This window comes from Lepidochelys kempii, chromosome 3, assembly GCF_965140285.1.
Source record: "Lepidochelys kempii isolate rLepKem1 chromosome 3, rLepKem1.hap1, whole genome shotgun sequence".
Lineage (NCBI taxonomy): Eukaryota > Metazoa > Chordata > Testudines > Cheloniidae > Lepidochelys > Lepidochelys kempii.
Genome location: NC_136382.1, coordinates 114,620,708 through 114,645,581, shown reverse-complemented (window position 1 = coordinate 114,645,581; position 24,874 = coordinate 114,620,708). Strand labels below are relative to the sequence as shown.

The following is a 24,874-nucleotide window of genomic DNA, read 5'->3' as shown; positions in this document are numbered from 1 at the left end:
TACTTATGATATCTATATCCCATGTTATAAAGTAATGTTTAAATATTTGCTCTAACTATAAAAATGTTCACTAAAACTGTAAATCCACCAAGTCAGGGGAAAAGCATTACCAAGTATGAAATACTAGTTCACCACAAGAGGTTATCTCCTCCCCAACGAAAGGTCTACAGACATCAAACAAGCCACTGTGTACAAAAGACTTCAGTCATTGCTTCCCCTACGCCCCTGAAGAGGATACAAACATAAGCCCTCATCCCATCCCATCACAGCTTGAATGCTGGGGAAAGGGAATAAAAATGCCTGTTAAGAAGGAACTGTTATCCCTATGCTGCTTGAACTCTGAAGAGCAAAGATTTCTAAGCATAAAGAAGGGGTCCCCAGCTGTCTGGCTTGGGTTAGCGCAAAGGACATATAAAGCTTGCATATTATAGCTTCCTAAAGATGATAGCTGCTAAGACTGGATCTCATTTGTGTGTAAATAACTTATTTCTTTTCACAGTTATAAACCTTTAGATAGTTTATTGTAGGACAGGCTACAAGCACTGTCTATGATAAGAGAGCTAGAGTGCACTTGACTTGAGCTATGTAACTGGTCCTTTGGGACTGAGAGTAACGTGATATTGTTGTGATTTTTGGTGTAAGGGACCACCAATCATAAAGGCAAGCTTGCCTGTGTGGCAAGACAGACCAGAGTACCCAAGGGGACTGTCTGTGACTCCATGTTAAGGCTTATATAGTGCTTTAGAAGTTCACAATTGTTATTTGGTTGGTGAAATCTAATTACAGAACATACAACCCGTTCGGAGTTTGTGCTCTGTTGCTGGACAGTTTGCCCTGAGGCTGGCACTCACACTTGTGAGCTGCTCCAGACAGCCTGACAGAGAGAACTTCTGCTTCATCCAGAAAGGAGAATGACAAGGTGACTGGTCCTATGGGTGTTAATGGGGGAAGAAGAGTTTCCTCCTGTTTTTATTGATGCAGACCTGAGCTGTTGGGGGTTCAGGTACCACCTGAGTAGCACTCATCTTGAATGAATGAGCCTCAGGCACATGTGGCCTATTCTAGGAAGTATTGCCTCCCATGAGGCAACCAAACCCAGTAGGGCCATATGGGCATGGAGGGGTATGGACTGGGAACCAGCGTACCTGCGAAGGATGAGGTGCTCAGTGCCACATCGAAGAGTCCTGGTACTGCCAGGGAGAATGAATTTGAAAGGAGCAGCAACTCCAGTTCCCATAGAACCAGGAAGTCTCTCAGTGCCACTACATGTCAGGCCCCCCCCCACAGTACCAACTCTTGTCAGACTCCTGATTCTACCATCAGCGCTAGTGGCACAGTATGGGATGCAGGGTGTACTAGTGCTGCATGTGACTTCATTGGTACTGGTCGGGAAGCAGTCAGTGCTGTATCCTGCACTGGTGAGGATTTTGATGGTGCAAGCCTCAGTGTCTCCTCAGGGGTCTGAGACAGCACCGGGTCCTCAGTGCTGCAGGCCATTCAAAGCTTATGTGGTAGCCACATGGGGCACAAAGTCTCAGAAGAATGGTGGAGGGGAGGAGATTGCTTCACCAGAGAGTTAGAAAGTGATCTTCAACTAGAACTCCATGCACTGCCTATGCAGTGCCTCTTCTCCATTTTCATCAACTTTGACTGGAAAACAATGTTCCATGCAGTAAGTCCACATTTGCACTTTTTGGAGAGGAGTGTACAGGGGGATTCAGAAAGCCAGGATCCAATGCCAGCTCCATAGATTTATTTAACAGAAAGACTGACAACTTTGTTTCTCTGTCCTTGTGGGTCCAGGATGTAAATTTGCAAATCATATTTTCTAGGGGTGAGAGACTCCCTGAGTCAGTAGACACATTTGATATGCCTATCATTAGCAGATACAGTTCCCTCACAAGAAGGCCATCTCAGGAAGTCTTTTTTGTTGTTGTTGCCGCCAACACTTGAAGGAGAAGTTAGGGCCACAGCTATGGAATGGATACTATTTTTACACACTCTTCAGGATTTAACACCAACAAAAAAAAAAAACATTAATCTGTTAACATTGTACAGAACAAAAAAATCTTAACAGCACATCAGTGTAACAGGAGAGGAAAAAGCAATGTTAGGCATAAAGATTCCACACATCTTCAAGACAAGCCATAATTTGACTTCTTTTTCATGTCATCTCTTTTGAAGATTTGGTTCACAAGTCTTGTTCCTTCCGAACACAAAAAATGATCACTTGGGCATTGTAGTTTTAAATTATTAACTACTGAGTTGTACAGACCAACAAAGTCTGGTTTTGGTTGACTGGGAGTAAACAACTTAATTAGCCATTAGTGGACGACAGGAAATAGAAATTGTTAATAGAAGCTAAGGGTTTTTTTTAATTTAACTTAAAGATAAAAACCTAGTACAACTTATTACCCAATCACAGCATAACACTTGCACCCAGTTTAACTATGAAGTAGAAGAATAGCAGATTAACCAAAGATGACTTGGTGATGGGAAACAAAGACTATGTGCATTAATGCAAATTATTCCTTGTACTCTTACAGACTGCTGGATTCCAAACTAACTTACTTCGCAAAGACAAAAGTGTCATCACAGAGAGGTGAGTGAAGAACTTAAACACAGCAGCAATCAAAAAAGCAAACAAAAATGTTAGGATACAGAGGGAGTGGAACTGATAATATACTATTACATGAGTCACAGACATGCCCCCACCAGGTAATAGTGTGTTTAGTTCTAGTCACTTTATCTCAAAAAAGGATATAGATGAAATAGAGGGGTTTGAAACAGGTTATTAGAAGCACAGAAAGACTTCCATATGAAGACACTACCTCGTTTAGAGAGGAGATTAATAAGAGGAGACACAAGAGTAGTATGTACATTAATGAACAGTATAAAGAAGGTAAACTGGATGTTACATAGGTGAGCTGATGAGAAGCGCAGAAGAAAAATTCAAGAGGAAGTTTTTTTGCTCGATGCTTGACATTACTCAAATGTCTACTGAAGAAAGATTTGGACAAATGAAGTACCACAAAAAGACCTGGGATTTTTTGTATAACCTTAGTAAGCTACCAACAGGAGCTTACCAACAGCAGACAGGAACATACTCGAACAATTATATAGACCTTCACTGGACACTAACACATGGGGAATGTTTGGACGTCAATGACAAAGACCTCGGTCAAACTGGACAACATCCATCACATTTTGCCACATAGGAAGCACTCTCCACTCCAAGTTTTCCAATTCACTCATGATGCAGAGCTGAAGGACACTTTTCCAAATGCATAGATAGCTTTGATATTCTGCTCATGCTGCCAGCCACAGCCGTGAGTGATGAGCGCAGCTTTACAAAGCTCAGTCTCTTTAAAACAAATCTTCGATCAACAATGGCTGACGAGAGACTGACATAGCTTGCTATTTTATCGCTTAAAAATTCCACTGGCCAGTCTTTGGATCTCTCTGATGCTGTGCTTCACTTCACGAGGGCAAAGGTGAGAAAAGCGACCTTTTGAACTAAAGAACTAGGGATAACATTCTAAGGCTGTCACCTACTGTAACACTAATACTGGTACACCCAATGTTGATACACAGTTCAATTTCTTCATGTTAGTACATTTCAGTTATTCTGAAATTTAAAAGTTTGTATAAGCTTAGAGAAAACAAAGTTTTTATTTGCTTATATATGACATAAATAAATACAGAATTACATATCCTAATGCACAAATTTATCATCTTATATAACAGATAAATCATGCATGCAAATCGTGCAAAGACATGAAATGGGCTACAAATGCAATAAAAAATAAGGTATTTTAAAGTTTAATAAATGGAGGCGGGGGCTGAAGATGCTCCTCGCCTGGGGCACCATTTGGTCTAGGGCCAGCCCTGTCCGGCACGATCCAAGTGTGGAGGGGCTTAGTGTGGAGGATCCAGGTGTGTGGCGATAGGGTTCTGTGTGGGGCAAAATAGATGCGGGCAGCTCAGTGAAGGAGTCCAGGTGCAGGGTCTATGGGACTCTGCAAGGGGGGTCCAGGTGAGGGTGGTTGAGCCTCAGCGGGAGGAAGCAGGAGGGTGTGGGGGTCTGGGGCATGGCGGGGGGGGGTCTTGGTGGCTCAGCAGGAGGATCCTGATGCAGCTGATTGGGGCTCATGGGGTGACAGTCTGCATGTGGGGGGCTCGTGGGGTGATCCAGGTGCATAAGGGGTGGGACTCATCAGGGTGGGGGGGTGTCCAAATGCAGGAGGGCGGGTCTGAGCTTGGGGTCAGGCATGGGGAAAGTCTGGACGCATGGGGGTTGGTCGGAACGGGGAACAGCTCCCCTTACGTAACCCTTCCCCCAGTGACTGAGGAGCAGTGGCAGCAGGAAGCGGGGTCAGGGGGGGCAGTACAGAGCCAGGGGAGGTTTCTGGGGGTGAGTCTGAGCTGGCCCAGGCCGCTTCATGCAGGGGAAGTGTGCTCCTCCCTCAGCCCCAGCCCAGCCAGGACTAGCAGCTGAGACTGGCGCAGGGTAGGAGCCATCAGCCAGGGTGGGGCTGGGGAGGGCCAGGTGCAGGGGTGTTAAGGACAGAGGGTCCAGGTATGGGGGGGCCTGGATGCATGGGGGTTGGGTGGATGGGGCATCCTCTGGTCCCCCCTCCTTCCTGCAGTGATTTACCTCTCCAGCAGGTGCTCCAGGCACCCAAAATGACGCGCCCACGCTGCTGAGAAGGGATATGTGACCGCTCTTGTGGCTTCCCTTTGCATCCCCATCAGAAAGTCATTTTTCTGCAGGGAAGCAAAGAAATCTGTGCGGGACACAAATTCTGTGCATGCACAGTGGCACAGAATTCCCCCAAGAGTAAACCCTCATACTTCAGACAATAAGACAACTGCTAACTGACTGGGGTTAGGAAGAAACTTCCCTTCAGGTTATTCCTTGGTTGTCCACTATGAGATTTACTGTGCCTTATTCTGAAATATTTGGTATTAACCATCATCAGAATGGGATACTAAACTACATGTTCAGTTGTCTGATATGGTAGGGAAATTTCAACGGTTCCTAAATGGTTCCAGTTTCCTAAAGAAAGATTCAGCTGCTAGAAATCAAGAGAATGTACATTTATACTGTTGTTTTTTCTTTTAAATTTAACCAGAATAACATGAAATATTTATCCAGACTGAAAAATTTCTGTTGGTTCAAGTGGTTAAAACAGTTTGCTCACCATCCGCGAAAAACATGCTGTAAGAATTCCACTTCCAGATCCTACATCAAGGGCTTTGGCTCCTTCATGTAACTGTTCAGATAGCAGTTCTAGAGCATACGCATGCTGACAAAGAAAAACAAAAGGGCATGTATTTTAAAAACTTCATTTTACCCACTGCATATTCACTTTTTCAGAGATTTCAGGTTATACAGGACAACCTAGTGTTGTTATAGGAAACTAATATCAGTGTTCTTCTGCACGACAGCAAGAAAATTATTTTGATGCTTTTCCATCTAACTTTAACACATATTGTTCCCAACTGTTTCCTCTAACAACAAAACAGACTATGCCATCTCACTATTTTTAGGTCTGTAGCATATGGTCTTTTAAATAAAATCATTGGTACAGATTCTGCACTGCATTCCAGACCCTTTGTAACACTCTGATGATAAAGGCCAGAAAGATGTAGTCAGTTGAGAATTCTGCAACACACAAAGGAAGTGTGCTGGCACAGGTGGTGGTTGAAGTCAGCTATGCTCCAGCTATCCTAAGCTTGCAGAGTCTCTTGGAAATTATTTGACAGTTGGAATACGAGAGAAGCAGCCCATAGGTTGCTCTAGCCTATACATCACCCACACAGAGTCAGAATAAAGAAGCCATAAAGAGCCCCCTGACGGCTGCCACACACCTAACATGCCACCTTGTATCAACGAAAAACTTATAAAGCAAAGCATATGGGACCAAAAAATCATTCATTTTTGGATTATTACAGGATGATCAATGTTATCCTATCATTGGTTTTTAAATCCATAATTAAGAGGTCCATATAATGCCATATTTTATGAGCTGAGTTCTCTGCTGCATTGGTACACAGCTCAGGTACAGCAGAGAAGGGGCTGGCAGGAAGCCAACCGCTGCTCCCTGATTTTCTTCGGACCAGCCCTAATTAAAGCAAAAGGGGCAGCTTTTATTCATACTTCTGGCATAATGTTCCTAATGTTAACTGCAGCAAATTAGGAAAAGTGGAGCCTTGTTCTGCCACCCCCTCTACTACCCCTTTTTCCCCCTCATACTAAGCAGCTCAGCCCTGTGGAAGACGACAGAGCAGGCACAGAAGACAGCATAGTTTTACAGTAACCAGAGATTCCCGCTACAGAAGGGAATTCTCCAGAGGGTTTCTCCAATCAATTAGTTTCAGTTCACTTTGCACTGAACTAAGCAGATGCAAGAATCTGGGGCCACATGCAATTCCACAAAGCCATATTTAAAGTTGGCCACATGCAATTTGATCAAATACAAGGAAGAATTTGAAGGCTACCCATTCTTTTATTTTAAGCCCACAAGTAAAGGTGACCTGAAAAGCCTCTGAAAGTAGAAGAGATTAAGGCTCTACTTCAGCAATCATTAACATGACCAACATATATACTCTTGTTATAAAAATCTGCATCTAGGTATTTATACTATAACTGGTATGGAATAAGATTTCAATACTGTATAAATTTAATTTGAGATTACCCATCAACATGGAAAGTGAACAATCTTTTTGCTGAAGATATTGTCACAATAACAACATGTCAAATATTTAGAACTTCAGATTTCTCCAGATGACTATAATTTTTATATTTACACTAGCATGTTCTCCGTTTAAGTTATGGTTCTAATGCATCAGCAATCTAATTGAACAGCCCTCGTGTATAAGATTCTTTCAAGACTAATCAATCTTTTCACAAGTCAAATGTCTGTTTTGTGCAATAAGGGGCAAACTCTCCCACTTCCTCCGTGTGTGTAAAAAGCCTTCTTGAAGCAGAACTAGGGTGGTTCTTCTGCATGAGGGGCAGGATTTTCAGGAGACCACAGTTTTATCCCCACCCTCACCCCATAGTAGGGATTCCATGTGCAGCACAGGAGCTTAGGAGCAGGGTGGGAGGATCCATTGCTGTCTAGTCCTTTCACTTCTCTACCCCATCACAGGAATACTGATAGTGAAGGAATACTCCTTCCCATTCCCCAAGTAAATTTCTGAACAATGTAATATATAAAGACCTATATATTTTTCAGGCCACAAAACCCAACTCTGAATTTAGTCTTGGCAATTGCTATGTCTCACCTAGACTGTCAGACTCCTAGGAAAATTATGAAACTAGTTTTAGAGCTCAGTCACAATAGCAGTGTTGATCTTTTCATTGAAGAAAACTAATTAATTAGTCTTAATAGTAAACTGATTACCTAAAACAGAAGTAGCATTTATTTAGAAAGGAGGAGAACAAAAAATGGGAAGATATGGAACATAGGAAAAAATTTTAACTACTGTTATTTTGTAGCTCTAAGTAGCTTCATGATTCTGTTGATTTGTAGCAGGTACCAACAGCAATGTAGCTTAGAGTATCGGCTGTTAAAAACCTACCCTGCTTTCCTATATATACATGTTCCTTTTTCCAATCACCTTTGAAAGGAGACTTCATTTTTTAGAACAAAAATCTCATCAGCCTATTGAGTTAGGCAAGAACAAAAGTACACCTCTACCCTGATATAACGCGACCCGATATAATATGAATTCGGATATAACACAGTAAAGCAGCACTCCGGTGGATCAAAGCAAGTTCGATATAACGCAGTTTCACCTATAACGCAGTAAGATTTTCTGGCTCCCAAGGACAGCGTTATATAGGGGTAGAGGTGTATTCTAATCACAACTCAATACTGCAATGCTGAAAACAGCTGAAGTTTATAATCAGAACCCAAGTATGTGAGTAGCGCCGTTAGTAAGTTTGGAAAAAAGTCAGTTTAATAAACTGTAAGTTGTCAATGAATGTGTAACTTCTTAAAAATATGGATAGTGTGTGTGTGTGTGTGTTTTAATCCATCAGAGGTCTTCAGGTGTACGACTGCTAAAAAAGGAACAGTTTGCACATAAACACTTCATGCATATTTTTACTTTCTACCTTGCTTACGTGACAGACTAGAGTGGCAATATGGACTCAGTGAATTTAGGCTGAACACTAAGGACAATTATTGATATTGATTTACTGTTACGCAGACTAGCTGTTGTCAAACTTTTAAAAGCTTTATGTTCCACTAAGAATTCAGAAATACTTGGTGCACTACTTACATAATTCTAATCAGCGTAGTTATAATAAATTCTTATTCTGATATTATATTTACCTTTCTGTTTAAAGAAACTTGCATATCCTCTGTTTGTGGGACATGTGCCACCAGTGGTAAGTTTAGTACAGTGTGAGAAACACAAATCTACATTAAGATTCTGGAAAAAACAGTTACTCACCTTCTCATAACTGTTGTTTTTCAAGATGTGTTGTTCACATATACTCCAATCAGGTGTGCGCGTGCCACACGCACAGTCGTCGGAAAGTTTTCCCTTAGCAGCTCCCATCTGGTTAGCTGTGGAGCCCCCTGGAGTGGCGCCTTCATGGCACTCAATATATGACCCTGCCAACCCGACCCCCCCTTTAGTTCCTTCTTGCCAGCTATTCCGACAGAGGGGAAAGAGGGTGGGTATTGAAATGGACGTGAATAACACATCTCGAAGAAGGTGTTATGGTGAACAACCATATTTTCTTCGAGTGCTTGTTCACGTTGATTCCAATCAGGTGACTCCCAAGCTCAACTCCGACCTCACCTCCGGGATAAAGGAAACCGCTGACTGGAGCACCGCCCTGCCGAATGCTGCATCGTCTCTGGTGTGTTGGGTGATGGCATAGTGAGAGGTAAACGTATGCACCGATGACCAAGTTGCTGCCCTGCAGATCTCTTGTGTCAGGACCTGGCCCAGGAACACAGCTGACGAGGCTTGGGCCCTTGTGGAATGTGCTGTAAGAGAGTTAGGACTGGGATCTTGGCTAACTCATAACATATGCGGATGTGGGATGTGATCCAGGAAGACATTCTTTGAGATGAGACCGGGAGTCCTTTCATCCAGTCTGCTACTGCCACGAACGGTTGGTTTGACTTCCTGAACAGTTTTGTGTGCTCGATGTAGAATGCTAGCGCTCTCCGAACATCCAGTGAGTGCAGCCTCTGTTCTTGGGTACTGATGTGACACTTAGGATAGAAGATGGGTAGAAAAATGTTTTGACCTGCGTGGAATTGTGACACTACTTTGGAGAAGAAGGCTGGGTAAGGCCTGAGCTGCACCTTGTCCTTGTGAAAGACCGTGTAGGGTAGGCCGGAGGTCAGAGCCTTTAATTCAGACACCTGCCTGGCTGATGTGATGGCTACCAGGAAGGACACCTTCCACAACAAATAGAGCAGGGAGCAAGTAGCCAGTGGTTCAAAAGGTGAGGACCAGGTTAAGGTCCCCATGCAGGAACCGGTTGCCTAATCTGTGGCTATAGACGTTCCAAGCCCTTGAGGAAACGTCCTACCATGGGGTTAGTGAACACGGAGCGTCCAGACGTTCCTGGGTGGAAGGCTGACCTTGACGGATGCCGCAGCTAAGCCCTGCTGTTTGAGATGCAGAAGGTACTCTAGGATGAATGGTATAGATGCCTGGAGTTGAGGTGTGTATTGCTGAGCACACCAGCAAGTGAATCTCTTCAACTTGGCTAGATAAGTAGCCCCAATGGAAGGTTTCCTGCTGCCAAGTAGAACCTCCCTTACCGACTCCGAACATAGGAGTTCCATGGGGTTTAACCAGGAAGCTTCCAGACCATAGGGAGGAGGGACTGGAGGTCTGGGTAGTGGAGGCGACCATGATCCTGAGTGATCAGATCAGGGCACGATCAGTGTCCACTGACAGCTCCAGAAGCATGGTGTACCAATGTTGACAGGGCCACGCTGGGGCCAAAAGAGTCACCTCTGCTTTGTCCCTGCAGATCTTGAGCAGCACCTTGTGTATGAGTGGGACCGGGCGGGGGGTGGAGGGGGTGGACATACATGAGGTGGAAATCCCCATCTTTGGAAGATGGGATGAAGAACATCTGTACAGATGGACCATTCGTGGTTGCAGAACGATCTGCTGAGGTGATCTGCTAGCTCATTCTGTGCTCCTGGGAGACAGGATGCCTCCAGGTGAATGGAGTGGGATATGCAGAACTCCCATAGTTGGGAAGGCTTCTCGACATTGGGGGAAGAACGGGTTCCACCCTGTTTGTTGATGTAGAACATAGTAGCGGTGTTGTCCATCATCATGGCCACGCTTTGGCCTTGTAGCTGGGACTGGAAAGTTTGGCATGCCAGTTGCACTGCTCTGTGCTCCCCGATATTGATATGAAGGAAGAGCTCATCCCGCGACCAAAGGCCCTGTGTTCGGAGATCTCCCAGGTGTGCCCCCCAACCCAGATCTGACACGTCCGTTAGTAAGGACAAGGAGGGCAGTGCACTGTTGAAGGGGACACCTTCACATACCATCTGAGGGTTAAGCCACCACTGTAGGGACTCAAGTATGTGTCCTGGCACCATCACTACAGAGTCCAGCCTGTAGCTCCCCGGTCGGTATATCTGGGCGAGCCTCATTCTGGAATGCCTGACTACATACATGCAAGCCGCTATGTGTTCCAGGAGACTCAGGCATTCCCTTGTGGTAGTGGTTGGGTACCGCCTGAGGCTTTGAATAATGTCTGTCATGGCCTGGAAACGAGTCTCTGGCAGGAACACCCTTACCTGTACAAGTCCAGCACCGCTCCGATGAATTCTATTCTTTGGATCGGTGATAAGGTTGACTTGTTCACGTTGAAGAGGAATCCCAAACTCTGGAAAATGGACCTGACCAATCATACATGAGACTCTACCTGCTCCCTGGTACGGCCCCTGAGCAGCTAGTCATTCAGGTATGGCTATACCTGCACCTGCCTCCTCCAGAGGAAGACTGCTACAACTGACATGCACTTGGTGAATACTTGGGGGGCTGTTGACAGACCGAATGGGAGGACCGTGAACTGATAGTGTTTGTGGTTGAGCGCAAACCAGAGAAAATGTCTGTGCACAGGTCGAATGGCTATGTGAAAGTACACGTCTTTCATATTGAGGGCAGTGTTCCAACCTCAAAGATCCAGGGAAGGTCTGATCATGCTCAGGGAGACCATGCAGAACTTCAACTTCAGCATAAACTGGTGGAGTACTTGCAGGTCTAAAATGGGTCCAAGACCCCCACCTTTGCCTCGTGGATCAGGAAATAATGGGAGTAGAAAACCCTTGCCCTTTTGCTCCTGAGGAACCTCCTCCACTCCCCCTATGGTGAGGAGCGATTGCACCTCCTGAATAAGCAATTGCTTGTGAGAGGGGTCCCTGAAGAGGGACAGGGAAGGAGGGGTGGGACGTAGGGGAAGAGCAGAATTGGAGAGAATATCCCACTTCTACCAGAAGAACCCAGCGGTCCGATGTTATTTGGGACCAAACACAGTAGAAGTGGGATAGATGATTCAGAAAACATGGGTAAGGATCAGGTGTTGTGGCAAATGTGCCATCCTCGGGTCCATCTTCAAAAGGCCTGTTTAGAGCCTGATGAAGGCTTAGACTAGCTAATATCTTGCTCTGAAGGGGATCAGGAAGGTTTCTGCCTGCTGTTCCTGCCCCCTCGTCTATAAAAATCCTGCCTTGGCCGAGGAGGATATGAGCGTTGTTGTTGCTGGGTTGCCAGCATATGCATTCCCAAAGACTTCATGGTCACCCTAGAGTCTTTCAAGCTGTGCAGTTTGGAGTCTGTCTGCTCTGAAAAGAGCCCCGTGCCCTCAAAAGGAAGGTCCTCCAGGGTTTGCTGCACTTCTGGGATGCTTAAAGCCATGATGTTCTCCTCATGGCTATGCCTGAAGAGAAGGTACGGCAGCAGAATCTGCCAAGACTAGGGACGCCTGCAGAGCGGTCCGAGCTACTGCCTTCCCTTCCTCTATGATGGCGGATAATTCAGCCCTAGAGTCCACAGGGATCAGCTCTTTGAACTTAAACATGGAGGACCATGAATTGAAGTTATACCTACTCAGGATAGCTTGCTGGTCAGCTATCTTCAGCTGGAGGTTCCCAGTGTCATAGACCTTTCTACCAAATAGGTCCATCCTTTTTGCCTCCTTAGATTTGGGGGCTGGTCCTTGCTGTTCCTGACACTCTTTCTCGTTAGCCACAGACACGACCAGAGAGCATGGCTGCGGGTGTGAGAATAAGTATTAATAGTTCTTAGAAGGGACAAAGTATTTGTGCTCCACACCCCTGGCAGTCGGCGGACTTGAGGCTAGGGTCGGCCACAGGTCTTTATATTGTTTTGAACGGTTTTGATCAAAGGCAGAGCTACCAGTGATGGACTTTGGGAGTGAGAATGTCCACCATGGGGTCCTCGGCCTCGACCACCTCCACCGCTTGCAACCCCATGTTGCGGGCAATCCACCTAAGGAGGTCCTGATGTGCCCTATGGTCAATCAGAGGAGGGCCCAAAGCGGACGCCCTTGCCACAGATTCATCAGGGGAAGAGGACGAGGTGGCCAGAGGGGGTACTGGGTCCTCCTGCCCCTCTGGCTCCTTGACCTCCTCTTCATCAGTGCACGCCCTTGTGGAATGCTGTAGCTTGACTCTGCAGCTGGTCCTGTACTGGGGGTCACCTCTTCCACGACTGGTGCCTGAAGGGTGGTTAGGACAGAGTAGCCTCAGATCCCTGAGATGTAGGTCTGTCCCTAGAAGAGTGGGGTGGCCGGTGTTCTGATGCTACCAATCTCGACCCCCTTGAAAAGGTACCTTGGGCCTGATGGTAAGCCCAGGGGGTCCAAAAGGGGCTGCGCTGGGGCTGCAGCTGCCAGGCCGGTGGCACCCTCTTTCGTTGCCTCTGGGACTACGTCTCAAATAGTACGAATCGGCATCAGACTCCGAGGAAGCGGATCCCGATTGTGAGGGCCACGGCAATGCTGAGGGCCCATGCACCGATGACCAGTGCCGTGATAAGGTGGGGAACTGGTGCCTGGGATCTGGTGATGGGAATCGATAGCAGGTATCCAGTGCCAGCAATTGAGGATGAAGGCCTGGTGCCACAGATCGGTGCCGGTCCTCTGCCATCACTGCAGGTCTGTGCCGGTCCTCTGCTGGTGCTGGGGATCTGTGCCGGTCTGGCCTCAGTGCCGAGGAGGGGGAGCGCCGCATCACCAGAGACTCTCTCGTGGGGCTCAGTGCCAGGAAGCAGTGCCACAGTGAAGGCAACTGAGAGCGGTGCCAGGTACGCTGCCGAGCTGGGGACTGTGAGCGCTGCATCGTATCAGGCTTGCCTGTAGACAGTACCAGTCTTATCAGCACCGGAGCCTTGTCCCTCAGAGCTGGGGCCTGTGCAGCCATCATCACAATAAGGTCTCTGGTGGCTTCAAAAGCGTCCGGAGTGGAGGGTGGCTCTAACACCTCCACCTGGCACTGCCCTGCCAGAGAGTCACTAAGTGCCTGACTCAATGGTCCCTTGTGGGGCTCTGAAGTCAATGGCACTGACTCGTGCTGACTTGGTGCCAGGTCCTTTCTGGGGTGCACCATGCATCCCGACAATCCCGCAGACATCGAGGCTGGCAAGCGCCCTCTTTTGGCCTTCTTGTGTCTCTTGTGCGGCACCAGGGAAGTCGAGCAGTGCCAGGCTGCTATCCCTGGGTGCGGTGCTAGGGAGCGCCGGTGCTGAGTGTCTCTTGTGGTGAGTCCTTCCTCAGTACCATGTCGCATACGGATGCTGGAACATACCATTAACAGTTATTTTAATCAGAAATCATGCTCCTTTTTGGTTCTTGGCTGAAAAGCCCTGCAAATTTTGCACCTTTCCGTTTGGTTCACTCCCTCCAGACACTTTAGACAAGAGTCAGGGGAGTCACTGATGGGCATAGGTTTATTACAAGCACTGCAGCGTTTAATGCCTTGGGCTCATGGGATGCCCCAGAGCCCGAGGGGGGTTAGGGACTGGGGAGAGATCCTGCTCCCAACCTACTATTAACTAACTCTAACTATAAATTGTAATGACTAACAGAAGAACGCTAAGGGAGCACTTGCTGAGCAAGTGAGCACTGTTCCAACAGCCGTCATGGACGGTAAGAAGGAACTGAAGGGGGGCCGGGTAGGGAGAGTCGTATACTGAGTGCCATGAAGGCGCCACTTCAGGGGGATCCACAGCTGACCTGACAGGAGCTGCTAAGGGAAAACTTTCTGATGACCATGCATGCTGCGCGCGCACACCTGATTGGAATTGACATGAACAAGCACTCGAAGAACAACAACATAGCTACTATTGTTGTGATTTCTTCACTTCTTGGTGTATACCTCTGAAAAAAATGTTAACTTTTTCAGATATAAAAAAAGCCAAAGTTTCAAAATAGATAGTTTGAATTAGTCCCTACCCTTTGAATTCTAATAGGTAACTTTAGGGAAAGACAAATGGAGCATAAGCTATGAAAATGTTTACTGTTCTTTCCCACAAACTTTATTTCTCAAATAAAATACTATAAGGGCTAAATATACCCACATTAATTCTTAATTTCAAATAATGAAATAAATTATCTGAGAATACTTTAGTATCTGTGATACAACATCACTGCACTGAAGTATCTCCTAGTGTTTACTTGTTAAGACTCAGCCATGAACTGTCTGGGTCTCAAATCACTAGGCAAAATTCTCACATCTCAGTACAACTTCTCTTGACAAAAGAAAAGATAAATTACAACAATTCTGTCTATCATTATATGTAAATTCAACCAGGCAGAAGTACAGGCAATATTACAGTAGTTTACAACATTATTACCAATAGATAGTGTAAGTTGTTAGAATAAGTATACTTTTATTCTGGAGAGTGACTAGATTGCTAATCATCTTCACTAACCATTCTGTGTTATAAATCTAATGCTTACCATGTGTGGGGCACTGATAGTTGCTTGGAAACCTGTAAAACAAGAAAGGGGTAAACCTTCTGATGTAAGAGTTGAGCTAACAGTGTTAGAACATTCCTATCCGACTTATGTATGAACCATCGCATATGCAAGCCTTCAAATGAGACACTACAGCTGCTCTAGCTATGTAGTTGTATTGTGATTTTGAATACAGTACTAATATATAAGAAGGTCTGACATGCCCAATTCTAAACTGAAGAAAAAAGTTCTGCTACTTTCCTCAACTGGTCAATACATACAGCAATGAGGGGTACTGAGAAAGATGAAAGTTTCTATCTTTCCAAACTCTATTTCATTTAGCATCTTATTTTTAGTTTAGTACAAACCTTTACTTTTGTAAAGCTATATTGCATGAAAGCTGCCTATGCAACATTTACATCCGAAGAGCAGCGTTTTCCCTTTCCACTGTTACTCCCCATGTGCCAATCCTGGTTCATAATTTTTTGTATGTGTTTTTGCACCAGATTACAAACTCCCTGACGTAGTGACCGTATCTGTTTGCCTGTAAATCAGCATGCGTATATATAAGGGGAATGAATGAGGGAGAATTGTATTGCATGTATTAACACTTAGGGAACATCAAGTCAATTTTTAATTTGATTTTTAAGATGCACACAAAATGAAGTTGGTTTATGTACAAATATAAAGAAAGCTCAATATGGACTAATCAATAATAAGTACAACTAAGAACTCCCACCATCAACCAATATAAAAGCTGAAAAAGAGAGGAAAAAATAGATACACTTTGATTCATTTACCAAAAGGAAAAAAAATTAAAGGGTCTGAGTGGGAACAAGCAAGTTCCAGAATTCACGATCCTGCACTGAAAAATGCCCTGCCAGCAGTCCCTTCTTTTTTTTTTTTTAAATTCCCTTTTAAGTCAAGTTTAGGTCAGAGTCACATCCGCCGATCTCAACTGCAGTGTCATACAAAGAGAAAGAACATCTCTAATGTAACCAGATCCAAATTATTTAGAGTTTTATACAGTAATGTCAACACTTTAAACTGCAAACTTTCTGAGAGGCGTCACTAAGTAAATGAGCTACTGAAGTCTGCACTAGCCAAATCTTCAAACTAAAAGAGGCTGGATCAGCTAATTGTGAGGAACTAAAAATGCTCCCATATAAACTTTTCAGGCAGTTCTTTAAAATAAAATACTTTCATATTCTTATCACACATGCTGAACTCATACTCTCTGTTATAAAAGTGAGGATAGACATTTTAGATAGATGCTCTCTTACCTATTGATTGAGGAGAGTCCATATAAGGGTTGCATTTTGCATAGTGGCAACGGTCTGTAGCCAACATTACTTCATATACTTTATCTGATTTGATTATTCCATTTTCTAAAAAAAAGGAGAGTTTTATTTACAAAAAACTGAAAGCATGATTTCTTTTTTATAATGATATGTCTGTGCAAGGACACAAAATGTAAAATAAATGAATTCATAAATTGCAAGAAATCATAAGTTATGCATACTGGTCAAAGCTTAAAATGAAGCATAGTACAGGTTAAAGTATGTAACACTTTGAATTTTGAGCTACACCACAAGTTTTTCTAATTATAATAAAATGCTTTCAATTTTGTAATATGTTAAATATTATATATTCATTTTTCAAAGATCTGCCTCCCTCTCCTTCCCCCCACCATCCCCCTGGAAAAATGGAACTTGTTGCATATTTTTACCATTCCCGAAAGAATACTGTAAATCTCTCTAATACTGAACATAAAGTACAATGTTCTGCTAACAAACAATTTATGGTTCCTCTACATACACAGGAAGGAATAAGACCACTTACAAGTGGTAAACTACAATATATTTGCCTATTTGACAAACTGTAATTTATTTTCAAGTGCTGTTTCACTATTTGTCTTCAGAAAAATGTTCCCCTTAAAAGAAACTCCTACATCATTAGGATTCTGACATTTGGTCTTAGCCAGCCCACACGAGTATTCACATCAGAACAGTTATATCTTTGTTGCTCTCCCAACTGAACTGTAAATGCTTTTGCCATTTTACATTCATGTACATTACCAGTTCACTCAAAAAAATTTTTGTTTAACTTGTGATCAAGTTCTTTATTGCTAAATGATTATTTAGCCTTGTTTTGTTTAGTGTTCTGAAAAAGTATTCATGTAATCATAAAAGTAACTTACAAACAACTGGAATAAACAGCATACTTCACAGTCAGTCACTTACATAACAAAAAGATATACAGTTTAAACCAAAAACAAATGTTTTTTAAAATGAAATGCTCTATGAAGCTATTCACATTAAACACGGGGTAAAAATTTAAAAAGCACCTAAGCCATTTTTGAAAATGGGACTTAGGTTCATATAATAGGCGCTTTTGAAAATTATACCCAAGATCTAGTAATCTAAACCCAAATTCTTAAGCTTATAATGGGACTGTTCTTATTAAAGTTACTTCAGTTTTTCAAATCAAGCGCAAAACGTCCTTATAAGGAACCACCTAAACAGCAAAACAAAACTTGCCCAACAAAAAAAGTTTTTCTGTAGATGTGAAAGCACAAGTAAGGCAGCAAACGGAAAATCTCTGCTGTGGCAAAGATCCCAAAAGCAATGTCTTATACAATTTTATTCTTTATTTAGAATACTTCTATGTTTCAGATGGCTTCCTAGCTAAAATTCTTTCCTCCATCACATTACACATATAATGCACTTGGACTTCATTATGAACTGTATACTTCATTGATTCTGTATTAAAGTAAGACTCAAAGTGCTACCAAACCTGCACACAACTTTCTATTCTGGGAATATTACTGCCAAATATCCATATTGACAGGGAGGTTCATATATTTGCTGAGCTGCCATTATCCTGCTATCACAACAAACTGTTAGTTCCACAGATCAGTTATAACTAAACCTAAAACACAAAACACTAGTGTATGACTGACAGGTAAGGGGTGAGAAATATCCATATTCCCATTGAATTAGACAACTGAAATCCAGTAAATATTTAGGAGTGGCCAACTAGGAAAAATATTCCTAAATTTGTACTTTGACCTTTCCATTAGAGACCACAAAAAGGTTGCCACCACTCAAGTCCCTTCTGAGATCCTGTCTTGAAAGCTCATTAACACCTTTGTTATTGACTGCCACCAGCTCAGGTATTGTTTAAACGGCAAGACAGAAGAAAAATAACCAAGAGGGCTCCATGGCAAGACTACAGCATCACTGCATGGGTATTGAGGAGCTTCTGAGATATAAGGTACATGAGTGCACAGGAAAAATCCCAAATATTGATTTCTTGTTTCAGATTGTAATGTTGAGCATGAAGCCTCCAATTTAGAGAAAGTAGGGCTAAGATCACCAGTTAAATAAAACTATTTTAATTAAAAAATGATGGAATGTTAGCAAGTTTGCTACAGCCACCTACACGGATATGCACATGCACTCAAAGGGTTAACTGCTACAAACTAGAAATATATTCTACATTTCTTCAGCACCTTCCATTCAGGGGAATCTCAAAAATGCTTTATGAATGTTAGTTATGTGAAGCCTGATTATTTTATTCTCAATTTATAAATGGAAAATCTGACCTTTCGTAAGTGACATGCCCAAATTCAGACAGTATGCAGGAGAACCAGGAATAGCAATTTGATCTCCTTAACACAAACTGCTTGATTTAACTACTAGATAATGCTCCCTCTTGATAAATATTTTGATCTGAATTATAAAAAGGAACACTGATTTATATAATGGCCTGCAATTCCTCAACAGAATGCTACTCCATTTTTCAAATGGTATCCACTGTACAGTATTAATTAGCCCAGGCTAACATGTCAAAAGATTTTATTAATCACCAGGTAATAGTAGCAGGAGATTTGGGGAGAAATATGCCACAGTATTAATAATTAAGAAAGAACAAGTTTTGGTTTTATAACAATCTTGAGTTTTTGAAGGTATCACAGATTTCCCTTTCTTGAGGCTCTAGGCTCACAGTAAGAGAAAGGCAGAAGCTCTAACGTTTTTGGCCCTTTCAAGGTGTGCCGACACTGCTGTATAGAGCATGCCTCCCAGCCCCGGCAGACAGACTTGTGCTGACTTTGATCAACGTAGTGAGCTAAAAACAACAGTGTAGACATGGCCATCCTGGCCACAACTTGGACTAGCCATCAGACTTCAAGCCTGCCCATCCGTCTGAGTCAGAGCACAGGTGCCTAGCCTGAGCTGCAACATCCACCTGCTATTTTTAGCTCAGAAATTTGAGCAAAGAGACCTCAAGTCTGTCTACTCGGGCTAGGAGGCATGCTCCCAGTTGCAGTATCTCTGAAATACTGAAACGTCAACTCAAGCACCCATCGTTCACCCACAAGGTGACCAACTCCCGGTACCTTAGTTCTGTCTAGAACAATCCCTGCCAGTTCCTGAATCACTCAGGAAGCAAAGAACTCCCATAAAATCTATTAGTAAAAGCATATACAATAAGAACACTTTTTCCAAGACAAGTTATTCCCAAGTACAAACAAGCAAGGCCACTAAGGCCAAAAATATCAACCCAAAACAAAACATCCAAATCTTGAGGGCAAACTGGTAGATAGATGACAGGGAAATAAATGCTGCATGAAAATATATTCAAAGTAACTCTCCTATTTAAAGATACCACACACAGGATTTCAGCTCCTGAAGAGTTAAGAGATGAGAATTAAAAAAGAGTTAAGAACACTAGTAGTGAAAACACTAGAGACAGAAAAAGATACTCTGATGTAAAATAGATTTGGATCTTTGGTGAACTAGTGAGATGCCAGGAGAGTCAAACAGGCACAAAGCAATTCAGATTTCAGAGTAGCAGCCGTGTTAGTCTGTATTTGCAAAAAGAAAAGGAGTACTTGTGGCACCTTAGAGACTAACCAATTTATCTGAGCATAAGCTTTCGTGAGCTACAGCTCACTTCATTGGATGCATTCAGTGGAAAATACAGTGGGGAGATTTATATACACAGAGAACACGAAACAATGGGTGTTACCATACACACTGTAAGGAGAGATCACTTAAGATGAGCTAATACCAGCAGGAGAGCGGGGGGAGAGAAAACCTTTTGTAGTGATAATCAAGGTGGGCCATTTCCAGCACTTGACAAGAACATGTGGGGGGGGGGGAACAAACATGGGGGAAAAGTTTTACTTTGTGTAATGACCCATCCACTCCCAGTCTCTATTCAAGCCTAAGTTAATTGTATCCAGTTTGCAAATTAATTCCAATTCAGCAGTCTCTCGTTGGAGTCTGGTTTTTGAAGTTTTTTTGTTGAAGAATTGCCACTTTTAGGTCTCTAATTGAGTGACCAGAGAGACTGAAGTGTTCTCCGACTGGTTTTTGAATGTTATAATTCTTGACGTCTGATTTGTGTCTATTTATTCTTTTACGTAGAGACTGTCCAGTTTGACCAATGTACATGACAGAGGGGCATTGCTGGCACATGATGGCATATATCACATTGGTGGATGTGCAGGTGAACGAGCCTCTGATAGTGTGGCTGATGTGATTAGGCCCTATGATGGTGTCCCCTGAATAGATATGTGGACACAATTGGCAACGGGCTTTGTTGCAAGGATAGGTTCCTGGATTAGTGGTTCTGTTGTGTGGTGTGTGGTTGCTGGTGAGTATTTGCTTCAGGTTGGGGGGCTGTCTGTAAGCAAGGACTGGCCTGTCTCCTGAGATCTGAGAGAGTGATGGGCTGTCCTTCAGGATAGGTTGTAAAACCTTGATGATGCGTTGGAGAGGTCTTAGTTGGGCCTGAAGGTGATGGCTAGTGGTGTTCTGTTATTTTCTTTGTTGGGCCTGTCCTGTAGTAGGTGACTTCTGGGAACTCTTCTGGCTCTGTCAATCTGTTTCTTCACTTCCGCAAGTGGGTACTGTAATTCTAAGAATGCTTGATAGAGATCTTGTAAGTGTTTGCTCCAATCCCTCAGACAGAGACAAATGTGGTTGTATTGTAGAGCTTGGCTGTAGAGAATGGATCGTGTGGTGTGATCTGGATGAAAGCTGGAGGCATGTAGGTAGGAATAGGGGTCAGTAGGTTTCCAGTATAGGGTGGTGTTTATGTGACCACCGCTTATTAGCACCGTAGTTCCAGGAAGTGGATCTCTTGTGTGGACTGGTCCAGGCTGAGGTTGATGGTGGGATGGAAATTGTTGAAATCATGGTGGAATTCCTCAAGGGCTTCTTTGCCATGAGTCCAGATGATGAAGATGTCATCAATGTAGCGCAAGAAGAGTAGGGGCGTTAGGGGACGAGAGCTGAGGAAGCGTTGTTCTAAGTCAGCCATAAAAATGTTGGCATACTGTGGAGCCATGCGGGTACCCATAGCAGTGCCGCTGATTTGAAGGTATACATTGTCCCCAAATGTGAAATAGTTATGGGTGAGGACAAAGTCACAAAGTTCAACCACCCGGTTTGCCGTGACATTATCGGGGATACTGTTCCTGACGGCTTGTAGTCCATTTTTGTGTGGAATGTTGGTGTAGAGGGCTTCTACATCCATATAGTGGCCAGGGTGGTGTTTTCAGGAAGATCACCGATGGACTGTAGTTTCCTCAGGAAGTCAGTGGTGTCTCGAAGATAGCTGGGAGTGCTGATAGCGTAGGGCCTGAGGCGGGAGTCTACATAGCCAGACAATCCTGCTGTCAGGGTGTCAATACCTAAGACGATGGGGCAGGATTTACAGGTTTATGGATCTTGGGTAGCAGATAGAATACCCCAGGTCGGGGTTCCAGGGGTGTGTCTGTGCGGATTTGTTCTTGTGCTTTTTCAGGGAGTTTGTTGAGCAACTGCTGTAGTTTCTTTTGGTAACCCTCAGTGGGATCAGAGGGTAATGGCTTGCAGAAAGTGGTGCTGGAGAGCTGCTGAGCAGCCTCTTGTTCATATTCCAACCTATTCATGATGACGACAGCACCTCCTTTGTCAGCCTTTTTGATTATGATGTCAGAGTTGTTTCTGAGGCTGTGGATGGCATTGTGTTCTGCATGGCTGAGGTTATGGGGCAAGTGATGCTGCTTTTCCACAATTTCAGCCCATGCGTGTTGGCGGAAGCATTCTATGTAGAAGTCCAGTCTGTTGTTTCGACCTTCAGGAGGAGTCCACCTAGAATCCTTCTTTTTATAGTGTTGGTAGGAAGGTCTCTGTGGATTAGTATGTTGTTCAGAGGTGTGTTGGAAATATTCCTTGAGTCAGAGACTATGAAAATAGGATTCTAGGTCACCACAGAACTGTATCGTGTTCGTGGGGGTGGAGGGGCAGAAGGAGAGGTAGCCCAGCAGAAGAATCTGTCTTAAGAGTATGGTTGGATAGATTAACTATATTGCTGAGTGGGTTAAGGGAACCACTGCTGTGGCCCCTTGTGGCATGTAGTAGTTTAGATAGTTTAGTGTCCTTTTTCTTTTGTAGAGAAGCAAAGTGTGTGTTGTAAATGGCTTGTCTAGTTTTTGTAAAGTACAGCCACGAGGAAGTTTGTGTGGAAGGGTTTTTTTTTTTTTATGAGAGTATCCAGTTTTGAGAACTCATTCTTAATCGTTCCCTATTTGCTGTAGAGGATGTTGATCAGGTGGTTCCGCAGTTTCTTTGAGAGCGTGTGGCACAAGCTGTCAGCATAGTCTGTGTGGTACGTAGATTGTAGTGGATTTTTTACCTTCAGTCCCTTTGGTATGATGTCCATCTGTTTGCATTTGGAGAGGAAGATGTCTGTCTGTATTTGTACGAGTTACACAGCCGCTATTCTGAAACCTGTCATTATGCAAGGCACTGAATTTAGCCGTATGGAGTGGAAAACTATCAACTTCATGAAAAAACTCGTACAGATACAGACTTTTTTTTTTAAATCAATTTTCCCCAAGGAGAGCAATAAAGTTTTCCAGACAAGTCTCTTCAATTTGTACTGAATCTAAGCTTTATTTCAAAAAAGTATCCTAGCTCTTACAGTTATGAAAAAAAGACTTCTAACCAGAAGTATTCGCTAATGCAGTGCTGTCTTCCTCTGTCTGTGCAGACAGCTCCCATGTGTCTGTTGTTGTTCATAACTTTTTCAAACTGCAAGATGCAGAAAATTGATCAGAATATTGTCATTTTTAATTATGTACAGAATCCTGTGAGCAGCCACAAAACTGACAAGAATCAAGTCAGTTTCACTCTACTCCTACTTAGGAAAGCTGGAAGCAGAAGCAGAAGACATTGTAATTGCTCACTGAGGAGGAACAACCAAAAGAAAGACTAGCTAGAGGGGTTTAGAAAGGTAGTAAAAATATCCTCAGAGCACCCAGAAAACCAAAGGAGAGTAATGTAGATATCCCCCAAATATGACAGCCAGGAGGCTGGCAGAGGGGCAAAGTAACAAAGACACACAGCATCCTCATAAAAGCCAAAAAAGACAGGAAGTGGAGAAAAATGCTGCTTTGTAGCTGTAAGTGGGGTGCTGGGGAGCTTCAGTTTCAGACACCTCCTAAGCAAAGCCTGATACAACAGGGAAGGAAAAGGTTTGGCATCTCTTCCAGATCCCTAAACAGTTTCTACCTACTACCCTCTCTAGCTTTCATATAGATCTGTGATTAGTAATTTTTTCCCTCCAGCAATGGGTATCAAAACTGTTGCAACCCATGCCTCAATAAAAGCAAGTGAGATACTGATGGAATTAATTAGAAAATGTAAGTACAATAGAGAGAAATGAGGAGGCGGAAGAAAGAAATGGGAGATGAAAATATGTAGTGGAGCAGGGGAAGAGAGTATGCCAAACTGATCCCCAGACTTCCTCATATGGAGTATCCCAAGAATGAAGCCTGCTAGTCTGGGTGAAAAACTGCCTGTGCTGCCACACACCCTCAAATCCATAATTCTGAAATGTATAGTATTTAGAGTGTTATGTATTGCATTTATTATTTTTTCTTTGAAAAGTGCAATTACTAAGGCTGGTTGAATAGCAGAAAAATTTTGACTATATTCATGAATTAATCAAATATTTTATATATTATTAATTTAACTGGTATTTAGCAAATATTCACTAAATTATATTGAACCAACAAAAGAACTGGACAAATAAAACAGATTACTCAGATAAAGAAAAAAAAGTGAAGTGAAGCCAAGAAGAGGAAAGAAGATATAACAAGAGCACAAGATGCATTAGGAGCTTATTTGATTAATGTATTTAATGAATTTCACAGGTGATAAACAAGATATTAACCTTTTTTTTCTTCCTATTAGGCCATTCCAAGTAGTAAGTGAACACATTTTAAAAACGTGTAAGTAAGACGATGACACGAAATGCAGAGCACAACTTTTTCATTCCATTAAATTGGAGGAGTGTAATCTGTTTGTGGCAGCACAAACATTTTTCACTCATGTTAGCAGGCTTAGTCCCTGGGCTAAATGTCAGGTAAAGAATTGGTCTTCATTTTAAGAAAAACCAATATGTGAAAACTGTACTAGAGAAGCAATTTAACGAGCAAACAAAGCATCTGAACTGATGATCAACAGTGAGAGCAGGGAACTGAACATCTATTTAAGGTGTTTTGCCGCAATATTATCCTGTATAGACCACTTGAAAGTATTAGAATATTTGACAATAATTCAAACAGGACTTTGATAAATTTAAGACCTGTATTATGGTTTACATAACATTGTTTATTTTTTCCCCACACAAAAAGACAGTGAATTTACCCATTTGCCATCACTGGATGTATATTTTGGAGGATGTAGCTGTTTGGAGAAAAATTTTACTTTGGATTTCAATGAAAATTATGAAGAACTCCTTACTAAGGGGAAAAACATGTTCATTTTAAATTGGCCTGATGTTACTTTAACTTGTCTTTCATCAATGGCCAGCGTGGATAAAAAT

At 43.1% G+C, this 24,874-nt stretch overlaps 1 protein-coding gene and 1 long non-coding RNA gene across 4 annotated transcripts in view; one reads left to right on the top strand and one right to left on the bottom strand.

The window, feature by feature from the left end:
• PCMT1 (protein-L-isoaspartate (D-aspartate) O-methyltransferase) overlaps positions 1-24,874 on the bottom strand; it is a 50,334-nt gene that overhangs the window by 15,482 nt on the left and 9,978 nt on the right. For all 3 annotated transcript variants that reach the window (XR_012158081.1, XM_073337628.1, XM_073337627.1), the window contains exons 2-4: positions 16,270-16,374; positions 14,990-15,021; positions 5,205-5,309 (exon numbers count right to left, since the gene is read on the bottom strand). Coding sequence is in view for 2 of the 3 variants with exons in the window: in XM_073337628.1 (XP_073193729.1) it covers positions 5,205-5,309; positions 14,990-15,021; positions 16,270-16,374 (242 nt within the window). In the remaining variant the exon portion in view is untranslated. The remainder of the gene's footprint in view (positions 1-5,204; positions 5,310-14,989; positions 15,022-16,269; positions 16,375-24,874) is intronic.
• Positions 402-23,409, top strand: LOC140909113 (uncharacterized). The gene is made up of 4 exons (XR_012158082.2): positions 402-919; positions 2,547-2,602; positions 18,157-18,262; positions 23,129-23,409. It is a non-coding gene; the product is annotated as an uncharacterized LOC140909113 (long non-coding RNA).